The 17656-nt window shown below is 51.3% G+C and overlaps 1 protein-coding gene across 1 annotated transcript in view; it reads right to left on the reverse strand.

Moving 5' to 3' along the window:
- Positions 1-17656, reverse strand: part of LOC137317654 (glutamate receptor ionotropic, NMDA 2D-like) — a 113324-nt gene that overhangs the window by 54736 nt on the left and 40932 nt on the right. The window contains exon 3 of the mRNA XM_067980824.1: positions 11176-11290. Coding sequence (XP_067836925.1) covers positions 11176-11290 — 115 coding nt within the window. The remainder of the gene's footprint in view (positions 1-11175; positions 11291-17656) is intronic.

Genomic DNA, 17656 nt, shown 5'->3' on the forward strand with positions numbered 1-17656 from the left:
CGAGGTGACCTTTCCTGCTCGAGGTGGGACCGAGCCAGTCGGAGGAGGGAGCAGAACGCAATCGCGGAGATCGACAGATTGTCCCTTTCGCGTTTGATATTTCATGAACAATCCTTGCTGGCGTATCTCCGAGTGAGTCAATCCCTGGGTGGGGGCCCCGATGAACACACTGAGGCGGAGGATGGCTGATGAACGAACCAGGGACTGCAATCGAACTCACCAAATACAAAGGTTGTTTTTGAAGTCTGAAGGGAAATGATTGAGGCAGCTTCGGAAAGGCATAGAGTCAAGGTGACTGTGAATGGGTCAGAGCACCACCCGAATACAAAGTGATTCAGTTGCCAGTGACGACGGCACATTCGTCCCACTGCGGTTTATTGCGAAGCCCAGTCTTTCCCCACAATTCCTGATTCCCCGCACTCTGTTCGTCCTGGTTCCCAGATGTTCCTGATTTCCCTCAATCTGTATCCCCTGGTTCCCGAATGTTCCTGATTCCCCTCACTCTGTATCTCCTGGTTCCTGATTGTTCCTGATTCCCCTCACTCTGGATCTCCTGGTTCCTGATTGTTCCTGATTCCCCTCACACTCTGTCCCCTGGTTCCCGAATGTTCCTGATTCCCCTCACTCTGTATCTCCTGGTTCCTGATTGTTCCTGATTCCCCTCACTCTGGATCCCCTGGTTCCCGAATGTTCCTGATTCCCCTCACTCTCTGTCCCCTCGTTCCCGAATGTTCCTGATTCCCCGCACTCATTTCGTCCTGGTTCCCAGATGTTCCTGATTTCCCTCAATCTGTATCCTCTGGTTCCTGATTGTTCCTGATTCCCCTCACTCTGTGTCCTCTGGTTCCCGAATGTTCCTGATTCCCCTCACTCTGTCTCCCCTGGTTCCTGATTGTTCCTGATTCCCCTCACTCTGTGTCCTCTGGTTCCTGATTGTTCCTGATTCCCCTCACTCTGTATCCCCTGGTTCCTGATTGTTCCTGATTCCCCTCACTCTGTGTCCTCTGGTTCCTGATTGTTCCTGATTCCCCTCACTCTATGTCCTCTGGTTCCTGATTGTTCCTGATTCCCCTCACTCTGTATCTCCTGGTTCCTGATTGTTTCTGATTACCCTCACTCTGTATCCCCTGGTTCCTGAATGTTCCTGATTCCCCTCACTCTGTATCTCCTGGTTCCTGAATGTTCCTGATTCTCCTCACTCTTTATCTCCTGGTTCCTGATTGTTCCTGATTCCCCTCACTCTGTATCTCCCGGTTCCTGATTGTTCCCGATTCCCCTCACTCTGTATCCCCTGGTTCCTGATTGTTCCTGATTCCCCTCACTCTGTATCTCCTGGTTCCTGATTCTTCCTGATTCCCCACACTCCGTATCTCCTGGTTCCCGAATGTTCCTGATTCCCCTCACTCTGTATCTCCTGGTTCCTGATTGTTCCTGATTCCCCTCACTCTGTATCTCCTGGTTCCTGATTGTTCCTGATTCCCCTCACTCTGTATCTCCTGGTTCCTGATTGTTCCTGATTCCCCTCACTCTGTATCCCCTGGTTCCCGAATGTTCCTGATTCCCCTCACTCTGTATCTCCTGGTTCCTGATTGTTCCTGATTCCCCTCACTCTGTATCCCCTGGTTCCCGAATGTTCCTGATTCCCCTCACTCTGTATCCCCTGGTTCCTGATTGTTCCTGATTCCCCTCACTCTGTATCTCCTGGTTCCTGAATGTTCCTGATTCCCCTCACTCTGTATCTCCTGGTTCCTGAATCATTCCTATTCCCCTCACTCTGTATCTCCTGGTTCCTGAATGTTCCTGATTCCCCTCACTCTGTTTCCCCTGGTTCATGATTGTTCCTGATTCCCCTCACTCTGTATCCCCTGGTTCCTGATTGTTCCTGATTCCCCACACTCTGTATCGCCTGGTTCCTGAATCATTCCTGATTCCCCTAACTCTGTATCCCCTGGTTCCTGATTGTTCCTGATTCCCCATACTCTGTATCTCCTGGTTCCTGATTGTTCCTGATTCCCCTCACTCTGTATCCCCAGGTTCCTGATTGTTCCTGATTCCCCTCACTCTGTATCCCCTGGTTCCTGATTGTTCCTGATTCCCCTCACTCTGTATCCCCTGGTTCCTGATTGTTCCTGATTCCCCTCACTCTGTATCTCCTGGTTCCTGATTGTTCCTAATTCCCCTCACTCTGTGTCCCCTGGTTCCTGATTGTTCCTGATTCCCCTCACTCTGTATCCCCTGGTTCCTGATTGTTCCTGATTCCCCTCACTCTGTATCTCCTGGTTCCTGATTGTTCCTGATTCCCCTCACTCTGTATCGCCTGGTTCCTGAATCATTCCTGATTCCCCTCACTCTGTATCCCCTGGTTCCTGATTGTTCCTGATTCCACTCACTCTGTATCTCCTGGTTCCTGAATGTTCCTGATTCCCCACACTCTGTATCGCCTGGTTCCTGAATCATTCCTGATTCCCCTCACTCTGTATCTCCTGGTCCCTGATTCCCCTCACTCTGTATCTCCCGGTTCCTGATTGTTCCTGATTCCCCTCACTCTGTATACCCTGGTTCCTGATTGTTCCTGATTCCCCTCACTCTGTATCTCCTGGTTCCTGATTGTTCCTGATTCCCCTCACTCTGTATCCCCTGGTTCCTGATTGTTCCTGATTCCCCTCACTCTGTATCTCCTGGTTCCTGATTGTTCCTGATTCCCCTCACTCTGTATCTCCTGGTTCCTGATTGTTCCTGATTCCCCACACTCTGTATCTCCTGGTTCCTGATTGTTCCTGATTCCCCTCACTCTGTATCTCCTGGTTCCTGATTGTTCCTGATTCCCCTCACTCTGTATCCCCTGGTTACTGATTGTTCCTGATTCCCCTCACTCTGTATCCCCTGGTTACTGATTGTTCCTGATTCCCCTCACTCTGTATCCCCTGGTTACTGATTGTTCCTGATTCCCCTCACTCTGTATCTCCTGGTTCCTGATTGTTCCTGATTCCCCTCACTCTGTATCTCCTGGTTCCTAATTGTTCCTGATTCCCCTCACTCTGTATCTCCTGGTACCTGATTGTTCCTGATTCCCACACTCTGTATCTCCTGGTTCCTGAATCATTCCTGATTCCCCTCACTCTGTATCCCCTGGTTCCCGAATGTTCCTGATTCCCCTCACTCTGTTCGTCCTGGTTCCCGAATAATCCTGATTCCCCACACTCTGTGTCCCCTGGTTCCTGATTGTTCCTGATTCCCCTCACTCTGTATCTCCCTGGTTCCTGATTGTTCCTGATTCCCCTCACTCTGTGTCCTCTGGTTCCTGATTGTTCCTGATTCCTCTCACTCTGTATCCCCTGGTTCCTGATTGTTCCTGAATCCCTCACTCTGTATCCCCTGGTTCCTGTTTGTTCCTGATTCCCCTCACTCTGTATCTCCTGGTTCCTGATTGTTCCTGATTCCCCTCACTCTGTATCTCCTGGTTCCTGATTGTTCCTGATTCCCCTCACTCTGTGTCTCCTGGTTCCTGATTGTTCCTGATTCCCCTCACTCTGTATCCCCTGGTTCCTGATTGTTCCTGATTCCCCTCACTCTGTATCACCTGGTTCCTGATTGTTCCTGATTCCCCTCACTCTGTGTCCCCTGGTTCCTGATTGTTCCTGATTCCCCTCACTCTGTATCTCCTGGTACCTGATTGTTCCTGATTCCCACACTCTGTATCTCCTGGTACCTGATTGTTCCTGATTCCCACACTCTGTTTCTCCTGGTTCCTGAATCATTCCTATTCCCCTCACTCTGTATCTCCTGGTTCCTGAATGTTCCTGATTCCCCTCACTCTGTGTCCCCTGGTTCATGATTTTTCCTGATTCCCCTCACTCTGTATCCCCTGGTTCCTGATTGTTCCTGATTCCCCACACTCTGTATCGCCTGGTTCCTGAATCATTCCTGATTCCCCTCACTCTGTATCCCCTGGTTCCTGATTGTTCCTGATTCCCCTCACTCTGTATCTCCTGGTTCCTGATTGTTCCTGATTCCCCTCACTCTGTATCTCCTGGTTCCTGATTGTTCCTGATTCCCCACACTCTGTATCGCCTGGTTCCTGAATCATTCCTGATTCCCCACACTCTGTAACCCCTGGTTCCTGATTGTTCCTGATTCCCCTCACTCTGTATCCCCTGGTTCCTGATTGTTCCTGATTCCCCTCACTCTGTATCCCCTGGTTCCTGATTGTTCCTGATTCCCCTCACTCTGTATCCCCTTGTTCCTGATTGTTTCTGATTCCCCTCACTCTGTCTCCCCTGGTTCCTGATTGTTCCTGATTCCCCTCACTCTGTGTCCTCTGGTTCCTGATTGTTCCTGATTCCCCTCACTCTGTATCCCCTGGTTCCTGATTGTTTCTGATTCCCTTCACTCTGTATCCCCTGGTTCCTGAATGTTCCTGATTCCCCTCACTCTGTATCTCCTGGTTCCTGAATGTTCCTGATTCTCCTCACTCTTTATCTCCTGGTTCCTGATTGTTCCTGATTCCCCTCACTCTGTATCTCCCGGTTCCTGATTGTTCCCGATTCCCCTCACTCTGTATCCCCTGGTTCCTGATTGTTCCTGATTCCCCTCACTCTGTATCTCCTGGTTCCTGATTGTTCCTGATTCCCCTCACTCTGTATCCCCTGGTTCCTGATTGTTCCTGATTCCCCTTACTCTGTATCTCCTGGTTCCTGATTGTTCCTGATTCCCCTCACTCTGTATCTCCTGGTTCCTGATTCTTCCTGATTCCCCTCACTCTGTATCTCCTGGTTCCTGATTGTTCCTGATTCCCCTCACTCTGTATCTCCTGGTTCCTGATTGTTCCTGATTCCCCTCACTCTGTATCTCCTGGTTCCTGATTGTTCCTGATTCTCCTCACTCTGTATCCCCTGGTTCCCAAATGTTCCTGATTCCCCGCACTCTGTATCTCCTGGTTCCTGATTGTTCCTGATTCCCCTCACTCTGTATCTCCTGGTTCCTGAATGTTCCTGATTCCCCTCACTCTGTATCCCCTGGTTCCTGATTGTTCCTGATTCCCCTCACTCTGTATCTCCTGGTTCCTGAATGCTCCTGATTCCCCACACTCTGTATCGCCTGGTTCCTGAATCATTCCTGATTCCCCTCACTCTGTATCCCCTGGTTCCTGATTCCCCTCACTCTGTATCTCCCGGTTCCTGATTGTTCCCGATTCCCCTCACTCTGTATCCCCTGGTTCCTGATTGTTCCTGATTCCCCTCACTCTGTATCTCCTGGTTCCTGATTGTTCCTGATTCCCCTCACTCTGTATCTCCTGGTTCCTGATTGTTCCTGATTCCCCTCACTCTGTATCTCATAGTTCCTGAATGTTCCTAATTCCCCTCACTCTGTATCTCCTGGTTCCTGATTATTCCTGATTCCCCTCACTCTGTGTCCTCTGGTTCCTGAATGTTCCTGATTCCCCTCACTCTGTATCTCCTGGTTCCTGATTGTTCCTGATTCCCCTCACTCTGTATCTCCTAGTTCCTGAATGTTCCTAATTCCCCTCACTCTGTATCTCCTGGTTCCTGAATGTTCCTGATTCCCCTCACTCTGTATCCCCTGGTTCCTGATTGTTCCTGATTCCCCTCACTCTGTATCCCCTGGTTCCTGATTATTCCTGATTCCCCTCACTCTGTATCCCGTGCTTCCTGATTGTTCCTGATTCCCCTCACTCTGTATCTCCTAGTTCCTGATTGTTCCTAATTCCCCTCACTCTGTATCTCCTGGTTCCTGATTGTTCCTGATGCCCCTCACTCTGTATCTCCTAGTTCCTGAATGTTCCTGATTCCCCTCACTCTGTATCTCCTGGTTCCTGATTGTTCCTGATGCCCCTCACTCTGTATCTCCTAGTTCCTGATTGTTCCTGATGCCCCTCACTCTGTATCTCCTAGTTCCTGATTGTTCCTAATTCCCCTCACTCTGTATCTCCTGGTTCCTGATTGTTCCTAATGCCCCTCACTCTGTATCCCCTGGTTCCTGATTGTTCTTGATTCCCCTCACTCTGTATCTCCTGGTTCCTGATTGTTCCTGATTCCCCTCACTCTGTATCTCCTTGTTCCGGATTATTCCTGATTCCCCTCACTCTGTGTCTTCCGGTTCCTGATTGTTCCTGATTCCCCTCACTCTGTATCCCCTGGTTCCTGATTGTTCCTGATGCCCCTCACTCTGTATCTCCTTGTTCCTGATTATTCCTGATTCCCCTCACTCTGTATCCTCCGGTTCCTGATTGTTCCTGATTCCCCTCACTCTGTATCCCCTGGTTCCTGATTGTTCCCGATTCCCCTCACTCTGTATCTCCTTGTTCCAGATTATTCCTGATTCCCCTCACTCTGTGTCCTCCGGTTCCTGATTGTTCCTGATTCCCCTCACTCTGTATCCCCTGGTTCCTGATTGTTCCTGATTCCCCTCACTCTGTCTCCCCTGGTTCCTGATTGTTCCTGATTCCCCACACTCTGTATCCCCTGGTTCCTGATTGTTCCTGATTCCCCTCACTCTGTATCCCCTGGTTCCTGATTGTTCCTGATTCCCCACACTCTGTATCCCCTGGTTCCTGATTGTTCCTGATTCCCCTCACTCTGTATCCCCTGGTTCCTGGTTGTTCCTGATTCCCCTCACTCTGTATCTCCTGGTTCCTGATTGTTCCTGATTCCCCTCACTCTGTATATCCTGGTTCCTGATTGTTCCTGATTCCCCTCACTCTGTATCCCCTGGTTCCTGATTGTTCCTGATTCCCCTCACTCTGTATCTCCTGGTTCCTGATTGTTCCTGATTCCCCTCACTCTGTATCTCCTGGTTCCTGATTATTCCTGATTCCCCTCACTCAGTGTCCTCCGGTTCCTGATTGTTCCTGATTCCCCTCACTCTGTATCCCCTGGTTCCTGATTGTTCCTGATTCCCCTCATTCTGTATCTCCTTGTTCCTGATTATTCCTGATTCCCCTCACTCTGTGTCCCCTGGTTCCTGATTGTTCCTGATTCCCCTCACTCTGTATCCCCTGGTTCCTGATTGTTCCTGATTCCCCTCACTCTGTATCCCCTGGTTCCTGATTGTTCCCGATTCCCCTCACTCTGTATCTCCTTGTTCCGGATTATTCCTGATTCCCCTCACTCTGTGTCCTCCGGTTCCTGATTGTTCCTGATTCCCCTCACTCTGTATCCCCTGGTTCCTGATTGTTCCTGATTCCTCTCACTCTGTATCCCCTGGTTCCCGATTGTTCCCGATTCCCCTCACTCTGTATCTCCTTGTTCCGGATTATGCCTGATTCCCCTCACTCTGTGTCCCCTGGTTCCTGATTGCTCCTGATTCCCCTCACTCTGTATCCCCTGGTTCCTGATTGTTCCCGATTCCGCTCACTCTGTATCTCCTTGTTCCGGATTATTCCTGATTCCCCTCACTCTGTGTCCTCCGGTTCCTGATTGTTCCTGATTCCCCTCACTCTTTATCTCCTGGTTCCTGATTGTTCCTGATTCCCCACACTCTGTATCTCCTTGTTCCGGATTATTCCTGATTCCCCTCACTCTGTGTCCTCCGGTTCCTGATTGTTCCTGATTCCCCTCACTCTGTATCCCCTGGTTCCTGATTGTTCCTGATTCCCCACACTCTGTATCTCCTGGTTCCTGATTGTTCCTGATTCCCCACACTCTGTATCTCCTGGTTCCTGATTGTTCCTAATGCCCCTCACTCTGTATCCCCTGGTTTCTGAATGTTCCTGATTCCCCTCACTCTGTATCTCCTGGTTCCTGATTGTTCCTGATTCCCCTCACTCTGTATCTCCTGGTTCCTGATTGTTCCTGATTCCCCTCACTGTGTATCTCCTGGTTCATGATTGTTCCTGATTTCCCCTCACTCTGTATCCCCTGGTTCCTGATTGTTCCTGATTCCCCTCACTCTGTATCTCCTGGTTCCTGATTGTTCCTGATGCCCCACACTCTGTATCTCCTGGTTCCTGATTGTTCCTGATTCCCCTCACTCTGTATCTCCTGGTTCCTGATTGTTCCTGATTCCCCTCACTCTGTATCCCCTGGTTCCTGAATGTTCCTGATTCCCCTCACTCTGTGTCTCCTGGTTCCTGATTGTTCCTGATTCCCCTCACTCTGTATCTCCTGGTTCCTGATTGTTGCTGATGCCCCACACTCTGTATCTCCTGGTTCCTGATTGTTCCTGATGCCCCTCACTCTGTATCTCCTGGTTCCTGATTGTTCCTGATTCCACTCACTCTGTGTCCTCCGGTTCCTGATTGTTCCTGATTCCCCTCACTCTGTATCCCCTGGTTCCTGATTGTTCCTGATTCCTCTCACTCTGTATCCCCTGGTTCCTGATTGTTCCCGATTCCCCTCACTCTGTATCTCCTTGTTCCGGATTATTCCTGATTCCCCTCACTCTGTGTCCTCCGGTTCCTGATTGTTCCTGATTCCCCTCACTCTGTATCCCCTGGTTCCTGATTGTTCCTGATTCCCCACACTCTGTATGCCCTGGTTCCTGATTGTTCCTGATTCCCCTCACTCTGTATCTCCTGGTTCCTGATTGTTCCTGATTCCCCTCACTCTGTATCCCCTGGTTCCTGATTGTTCCTGATTCCCCTCACTCTGTATCCCCTGGTTCCTGATTGTTCCTGATTCCCCACACTCTGTATCCCCTGGTTCCTGATTGTTCCTGATTCCCCTCACTCTGTATCCCCTGGTTCCTGATTGTTCCTGATTCCCCTCACTCTGTATCTCCTGGTTCCTGATTGTTCCTGATTCCCCTCACTCTGTATCTCCTGGCTCCTGATTGTTCCTGATTCCCCTCACTCTGTATCTTCTGGTTCCTGATTATTCCTGATTCCCCTCACTCTGTGTCCTCCGGTTCCTGATTGTTCCTGATTTCCCTCACTCTGTATCCCCTAGTTGCTGATTATTCCTGATTCCCCTCACTCTGTATCCCCTGGTTCCTGATTGTTCCTGATTCCCCTCACTCTGTATCTCCTTGTTCCTGATTATTCCTGATTCCCCTCACTCTGTGTCCCCTGGTTTCTGATTGTTCCTGATTCCCCTCACTCTGTATCCCCTGGTTCCTGATTGTTCCTGATTCCCCTCACTCTGTATCCCCTGGTTCCTGATTGTTCCCAATTCCCCTCACTCTGTATCTCCTTGTTCCGGATTATTCCTGATTCCCCTCACTCTGTGTCCTCCGGTTCCTGATTGTTCCTGATTCCCCACACTCTGTATCCCCTGGTTCCTGATTGTTCCCGATTCCCCTCACTCTGTATCTCCTTGTTCCGGATTATTCCTGATTCCCCTCACTCTGTGTCCTCCGGTTCCTGATTGTTCCTGATTCCCCACACTCTGTATCCCCTGGTTCCTGATTGTTCCTGATTCCCCTCACTCTGTATCCCCTGGTTCCTGATTGTTCCCGATTCCCCTCACTCTGTATCTCCTTGTTCCGGATTATTCCTGATTCCCCTCACTCTGTGTCCTCCGGTTCCTGATTGTTCCTGATTCCCCTCACTCTGTATCCCCTGGTTCCTAATTGTTCCTGATTCCTCTCACTCTGTATCCCCTGGTTCCTGATTGTTCCCGATTCCCCTCACTCTGTATCTCCTTGTTCCGGATTATTCCTGATTCCCCTCACTCTGTGTCCCCTGGTTCCTGATTGCTCCTGATTCCCCTCACTCTGTATCCCCTGGTTCCTGATTGTTCCCGATTCCCCTCACTCTGTATCTCCTTGTTCCGGATTATTCCTGATTCCCCTCACTCTGTGTCCTCCGGTTCCTGATTGTTCCTGATTCCCCTCACTCTGTATCCCCTGGTTCCTGATTGTTCCTGATTCCCCTCACTCTTTATCTCCTGGTTCCTGATTGTTCCTGATTCCCCTCACTCTTTATCTCCTGGTTCCTGATTATTCCTGATTCCCCTCACTCTGTGTCCTCCGGTTCCTGATTGTTCCTGATTCCCCTCACTCTGTATCTCCTGGTTCCTGATTGTTCCTGATTCCCCACACTCTGTATCTCCTGGTTCCTGATTGTTCCTAATGCCCCTCACTCTGTATCCCCTGGTTTCTGAATGTTCCTGATTCCCCTCACTCTGTATCTCCTGGTTCCTGATTGTTCCTGATTCCCCTCACTCTGTATCTCCTGGTTCCTGATTGTTCCTGATTCCCCTCACTGTGTATCTCCTGGTTCCTGATTGTTCCTGATTTCCCCTCACTCTGTATCCCCTGGTTCCTGATTGTTCCTGATTCCCCTCACTCTGTATCTCCTGGTTCCTGATTGTTCCTGATGCCCCACACTCTGTATCTCCTGGTTCCTGATTGTTCCTGATTCCCCTCACTCTGTATCTCCTGGTTCCTGATTGTTCCTGATTCCCCTCACTCTGTATCCCCTGGTTCCTGAATGTTCCTGATTCCCCTCAATCTGTATCTCCTGTTTCCTGATTGTTCCTGATTCCACTCACTCTGTATCCCCTGGTTCCTGAATGTTCCTGATTCCCCTCACTCTGTATATCCTGGTTCCTGATTGTTCCTGATTCCCCTCACTCTGTCTCTCCTGGTTCCTGATTGTTCCTGATTCCCCTCACTCTGTCTCTCCTGGTTCCTGATTGTTCCTGATTCCCCTCACTCTGTGTCTCCTGGTTCCTGATTGTTCCTGATTCCCCTCACTCTGTATCTCCTGGTTCCTGATTGTTCCTGATTCCCCTCACTCTGTATCTCCTGGTTCCTGATTGTTCCTGATTCCCCTCACTCTGTATCTCCTGGTTCCTGATTGTTCCTGATTCCCCTCACTCTGTATCCCCTGGTTCCTGATTGTTCCTGATTCCCCTCACTCTGTCTCTCCTGGTTCCTGATTGTTCCTGATTCCCCTCACTCTGTGTCTCCTGGTTCCTGATTGTTCCTGATTCCCCTCACTCTGTATCTCCTGGTTCCTGATTGTTCCTGATTCCCCTCACTCTGTGTCCTCCGGTTCCTGAATGTTCCTGATTCCCCTCACTCTGTGTCCCCTGGTTCCTGATTGTTCCTGATGCCCCACACTCTGTATCTCCTGGTTCCCGAATCTTCCAGTGCTCCCTCTCTGAGCTTCCCCCCGTGTTCAGGACCCTTTCGCTTCAAGGAGAGACTTGGAACTGACTTTGGGTCAGATAATTGGCGTGTGACCCCCTCGCTGCCCCCTCGTTGACCTACCATCTCCCACTCCTTCTTCCGGTTCAGTGCCAGGATCACCATGGAGGGATTGACGAGGTATCCGTCTGCATTGAAGGAGAAATCCTTCCCATCCCAGCTGATGTTGGCGAAGTACCTTGAAAGGGAGAAAGAAGGAGAGCAGACTCAGGTTGGCGAGAGGTCACTCCGTGCCCGTCCCACTCCCCGTCCCCCGTTTACCCCCAACCCTTCCTCCCCACCCACTCCTCCCGCACTCCTTGATCTTGGCCAGTCGGAGGGCAGCTCTGTTTTAAAGAGGGCTCCCCCGTCTGCTCCCCCACCCCGACCCTCTCGTGTCTCGCCTGGCGTAGTATTCAGCTGCTAAGCGTGTCTCCGAGTGCGGCCTGTCCCTTTAAGGCCAGGCTCGAGACAAAGTGCGGTCGGGTTCAGGCACATCCTGAGGGCAACCGGGTTCAGGCACATCCTGAGGGCAATCGGGTTCAGGCCCATCCTGGGGGCAATCAGGTTGAGGCACATCCTGAGGGCAACCGGGTTCAGGCACATCCTGAGGGTCATGGGGTTCAGGCACATCCTGAGGGCAATCAGGTTCAGGCACATCCTGAGGGCAATCGGGTTCAGGCACATCCTGAGAGCAATTGGGTTGTGCTACATCCTGAGGGCAATCAGGTTCAGGCACATCCTGAGAGCAACTGGGCTCAGGCACATCCTGAGGGCAATCGGGTTCAGGTACATCCTGAGGGCAATCGGGCTCAGGCACATCCTGAGGGCAATCGGGTTCAGGCACATCCTGAGGGCAATCGGGTTCAGGCACATCCTGAGGGCAATCGGGTTCAGGCACATCCTGAGGGCAATCGGGTTCAGGCACATCCTGAGGGTAATCGGGCTCAGGCACATCCTGAGGGCAATCGGGTTCAGGCACATCCTGAGGGCAATCGGGTTCAGGCACATTCTGGGAGTAACTGGGCTCAGGCACATCCTGAGGGCAACCACGTTCAGGCACATCCTGAGAGCAATCGGGTTCAGCCACATCCTGAGGGCAATTCGGTTCAGGCACATCCTGAGGGCAATCGGGTTGAGGTACATCCTGAGGGCAACCAGGTTCAGGCACATCCTGAGGGCAGTCGGGTTCAGGCACATCCTGAGGGCAACCGGGTTCAGGCACATCCTGAGGGCAATCGGGTTCAGGCACATCCTGAGGGCAACTGGGTTCAGGCACATCCTGAGGGCAATCGGGTTCAGGCACATCCTGAGGGCAATCGGGTTCAGGCACATCCTGAGGGCAATCGGGTTCAGGCACATCCTGAGGGCAACTGGGTTCAGGCACATCTTGAGGGCAATCAGGTTTAGGACCATCCTGAGGTCAACCGGGTTCAGGCACATCCCGAGGGCAAACGGTGGGGGTGGGGGGACAACCGGGTTCAGGCACATCCTGAGGGCAACCGGGGTGGGGGGGGCAATCGGGTTCCGGCACATCCTGAGGTCAACCAAGCTCGAGCACACCCCGAGGTCAACCGGGTTCAGGCACATCCTGAGGTCAGAGAGCGGCCAACGATTGAGATTTTCTCCAGGGGTTCCAGAACGAGCCCAGAACGACGGAGGTGACCGAGAGAAACCCCCCCCGCCATCGCCCGCTGTCCCTCCAATAGCGGCCGGGGGGGCGGGACCCTCGCACGGACGAGGCCTCGGTTCAACGTCTCAGCCGAGGGACGGCACCTCCGACAGTGCGGCACTCCCTCGGTACGGGCACCGGGGGAGCGTGGGCCTGGATTATGGGGCTCGAGTCTCTGGATCATGGGTCTCGAGTCCCAGGACCTCCTGTCTCGGTGGTAAGAGAGCAGAGACACCCCGGGAGCTGATACTGAGATGGAGCAATGTGTTCCTGGCAGTGAGCAGGTAACATCCTGGAGTCTCGCTGCAGCCCGATATTAATTAACCTCAGCCCGACTGATAAGAGAAGCTCAAAAGGTGTCTGTTGCCTTGACAACCAGCCCCTGTGGCTCGATAATCCCCGTTTTTGAGAATGAATCAAAGCTTCAGGATCGCAGGAGACAGCCGACAACACAAGAGACACTTGAATTGAATGGGGATAGAATTAAATTGAGAGCAGCCTGGCAGAACTGACAGGACTCCCAAGGAAACGATCTGTGTGACTGCGATCACCATTAAAGGAACATTCCTTCACACCCGGGCTCACGCACACACTGAAATCACTATTAAAGGAAGATGGGTCTGAGAGACACCAGTCAGTGTACAGATATCTCCCTGAGAGAGAGGGGACTGAGAGACACCAGTCAGTGTACAGATATCTCCCTGAGAGAGAGGGGACTGAGAGACACCAGTCAGTGTACAGATATCTCCCTGAGAGAGAGGGGACTGAGAGACACCAGTCAGTGTACAGATATCTCCCTGAGAGAGAGGGGACTGAGAGACACCAGTCAGTGTACAGATATCTCCCTGAGAGAGAGGGGACTGAGAGACACCAGTCAGTGTACAGATATCTCCCTGAGAGAGAGGGGACTGAGAGACACCAGTCAGTGTACAGATATCTCCCTGAGAGAGAGGGGACTGAGAGACACCAGTCAGTGTACAGATATCTCCCTGAGAGAGAGGGGACTGAGAGACACCAGTCAGTGTACAGATATCTCCCTGAGAGAGAGGGGACTGAGAGACACCGATCAGTGTACAGATATCTCCCTGAGAGAGAGGGGGACTGAGAGACACCAGTCAGTGCACAGATATCTCCCTGAGAGAGAGGGGACTGAGAGACACCAGTCAGTGTACAGATATCTCCCTGAGAGACAGGGGACTGAGAGACACCAGTCAGTGTACAGATATCTCCCTGAGAGAGAGGGACTGAGAGACACCAGTCAGTGTACAGATATCTCCCTGAGAGAGAGGGGACTGAGAGACACCAGTCAGTGTACAGATATCTCCCTGAGAGAGAGGGACTGAGAGACACCAGTCAGTGTATAGATATCTCCCTGAGAGAGAGGGACTGAGAGACACCAGTCAGTGTACAGATATCTCCCTGAGAGAGGGGGGACTGAGAGACACCAGTCAGTGTACAGCTATCTCCCTGAGAGAGGGGAGTGAGAGACACCAGTCAGTGTACAGATATCTCCCTGAGAGAGAGGGGACTGAGAGACACCAGTCAGTGTACAGATATCTCCCTGAGAGAGAGGGGACTGAGAGACACCAGTCAGTGTACAGATATCTCCCTGAGAGAGAGGGGACTGAGAGACACCAGTCAGTGTACAGATATCTCCCTGAGAGAGGGGACTGAGAGACACCAGTCAGTGTACAGACATCTCCCTGAGAGAGAGGGACTGAGAGACACCAGTCAGCGTACAGATATCTCCCTGAGAGAGAGGGACTGAGAGACACCAGTCAGTGTACAGATATCTCCCTGAGAGAGAGGGGACTGAGAGACACCAGTCAGTGTACAGATATCTCCCTGAGAGAGAGGGACTGAGAGACACCAGTCAGTGTATAGATATCTCCCTGAGACAGAGGGACTGAGAGACACCAGTCAGTGTACAGATATCTCCCTGAGAGAGAGGAGACTGAGAGACACTAGTCAGTGTACAGATATCTCCGAGAGAGAGGGGACTGAGAGACACCAGTCAGTGTACAGATATCTCCCTGAGAGAGAGGGGACTGATAGACACCAGTCAGTGTACAGATATCTCCCTGAGAGAGAGGGGACTGATAGACACCAGTCAGTGTACAGATATTTCCCTGAGAGAGGGGGACTGAGAGACACCAGTCAGTGTACAGATATCTCCCTGAGAGAGAGGGGACTGAGAGACACCAGTCAGTGTACAGATATTTCCCAGAGACAGAGGGACTGAGAAGCATCAGTCGTGTAACTGAATGCCCTTGAGATCTCTTGTTGTCTGTTGTCTGTAGATATATTTAGCACACATCATTAATCTATTGAAAAATGTGTCAAGATTAAAGATTCATCTTGTTTTAAGGATGTTTATAATTCAGTTCTAAACTTTATGGATATTTTCTGGGTCATGCATTCTGCTCTTGATCTGTCAGTTGAAGGGTATTGATTAACGGAAAACAGGTATGTTCTCGGCCAGAATGATCAAACTCCTCAACCCCCAATTAAATGAGAGCAAATTCAGTCAGAGAGGGAGCTTTACTTTGTATCTAACCCTGTACCTGACCCTGGGAGTGTTTGATGGGACAGTGTAGAGGGAGCTTTGCTCTGTATCTAACCCTGTACCTGACCCTGGGAGTGTTTGATGGGACAGTGTAGAGGGAGCTTTACTCTGTATCTAACCCTGTACCTGCCCTGGGAGTGTTTGATGGGACAGTGTGGAGGGAGCTTTACTCTGTATCTAACCCTGTACCTGCCCTGGGAGTGTTTGATGGGACAGTGTGGAGGGAGCTTTACTCTGTATCTAACCCTGTACCTGCCCTGGGAGTGTTTGATGGGACAGTGTGGAGGGAGCTTTACTCTGTATCTAACCCTGTACCTGACCCTGGGAGTGTTTGATGGGACAGTGTGGAGGGAGCTTTACTCTGTATCTAACCCTGTACCTGCCCTGGGAGTGTTTGACGGGACAGTGTGGAGGGAGCTTTACTCTGTATCTAACCCTGTACCTGCCCTGGGAGTGTTTGATGGGACAGTGTAGAGGGAGCTTTACTCTGTATCTCACCCTGTACCTGCCCTGGGAGTGTTTGATGGGACAGTGTAGAGGGAGCTTTACTCTGTATCTAACCCCTGTACCTGCCCTGGGAGTGTTTGATGGGACAGTGTAGAGGGAGCTTTACTCTGTATCTAACCCTGTACCTGCCCTGGGAGTGTTTGATGGGACAGTGTAGAGGGAGCTTTACTCTGTATCTAACCCTGTACCTGCCCTGGGAGTGTTTGATGGGACAGTGTAGAGGGAGCTTTACTCTGTATCTAACCCTGTACCTGCCCTGGGAGTGTTTGATGGGACAGTGTAGAGGGAGCTTTACTCTGTATCTAACCCTGTACCTGCCCTGGGAGTGTTTGATGGTACAGTGTAGAGGGAGCTTTACTCTGTATCTAACCCTGTACCTGCCCTGGGAGTGTTTAATGATGGATGTTCTAACCTGCTGCCTTTCGAGAAGCATGAAGTGAAGTTAATTAAAGGAAAAGATCAGAAAGACAGCACTCGGGGGACAGACTGAAATCCTTCTCCTGAAGGTCGAGTTGGAGTGACATGGAACTGATTATCCGACATTGAGATTCCTCTCGCTGTGAGGAACACCAATTGGGAAAAGTCTCAGACATGTGCTCACTGTCAATTATTAATGGTCCCTTTGACTACACAATAACTGCCGTTACTGGGAATCAGAGCACTGCCTGTGGCTTTGGTCTGAGTGCTGTAAAGTATGTTTGATTGTCACATCGAGTTACACAGGACGTACGACACAGAAACAGGCCGTTCGGCCCATCTGGTCTATCCCGGCGTTTGTGCTCCACACGAGCCTCCTCCCTCCCTACTCCATCTCACCCTCTCACCCTATCCTTCTATTCCTTTCTCCCTCATGTGTTTATCCGGCTTCTCCTTAAATCCATCTCCACTATTCACCTCAACTACTCCTTGTGGGAGCGAGTTCCACATTCTCACCACTCTCTGGGGAAAGAAGTTTCTCCTGAATTCCCCATTGGATTTATCACTGACTATCTTATATTTATGGCCCCCCCTAGTTCTGGTCTCCCCCCACAAGTGGAAATATCTTCTCTACGTCTACCCTGTCGAACCCTTTCATAATCTTAAACACCTCGATCAGGTCACCCCTCAGTCTTCCCTTTTCTCGAGAAAAGAGCCCCAGTCTGTTCAGCCTTTCCCTCTCATCCATCTCTCCCCACATTTACAGTCAGACACCGGGCAGCCTGTTCCCTATCGGAGGGGGGTTAACCCTCTCACCCACCTCTCCCCATTTACACTCAGACACCGGGCAGTCTGTTCCCTATCGGAGGGGGATTAACCCTCTCACCCACCTCTCCCCATTTACACTCAGACACCGGGCAGCCTGTTCCCTATCGGAGGGGGGTTAACCCTCTCACCCACCTCTCCCCATTTACACTCAGACACCGGGCAGCCTGTTCCCTATCGGAGGGGGATTAACCCTCTCACCCACCTCTCCCCATTTACACTCAGACACCGGGCAGCCTGTTCCCTATCGGAGGGGGATTAACCCTCTCACCCACCTCTCCCCATTTACACTCAGACACCGGGCAGCCTGTTCCCTATCGGAGGGGATTAACCCTCTCACCCACCTCTCCCCATTCACACTCAGACACCGGGCAGCCTGTTCCCTATCGGAGGGGGATTAACCCCCTCACCCACCTCTCCCCATTTACACTCAGACACCGGGCAGCCTGTTCCCTATCGGAGGGGGATTAACCCTCTCACCCACCTCTCCCCATTTACACTCAGACACCGGGCAGCCTGTTCCCTATCGGAGGGGGATTAACCCTCTCACCCACCTCTCCCCATTTACACTCAGACAC

This window comes from Heptranchias perlo, unplaced genomic scaffold (assembly GCF_035084215.1).
Source record: "Heptranchias perlo isolate sHepPer1 unplaced genomic scaffold, sHepPer1.hap1 HAP1_SCAFFOLD_623, whole genome shotgun sequence".
Classification (NCBI taxonomy): domain Eukaryota; kingdom Metazoa; phylum Chordata; class Chondrichthyes; order Hexanchiformes; family Hexanchidae; genus Heptranchias; species Heptranchias perlo.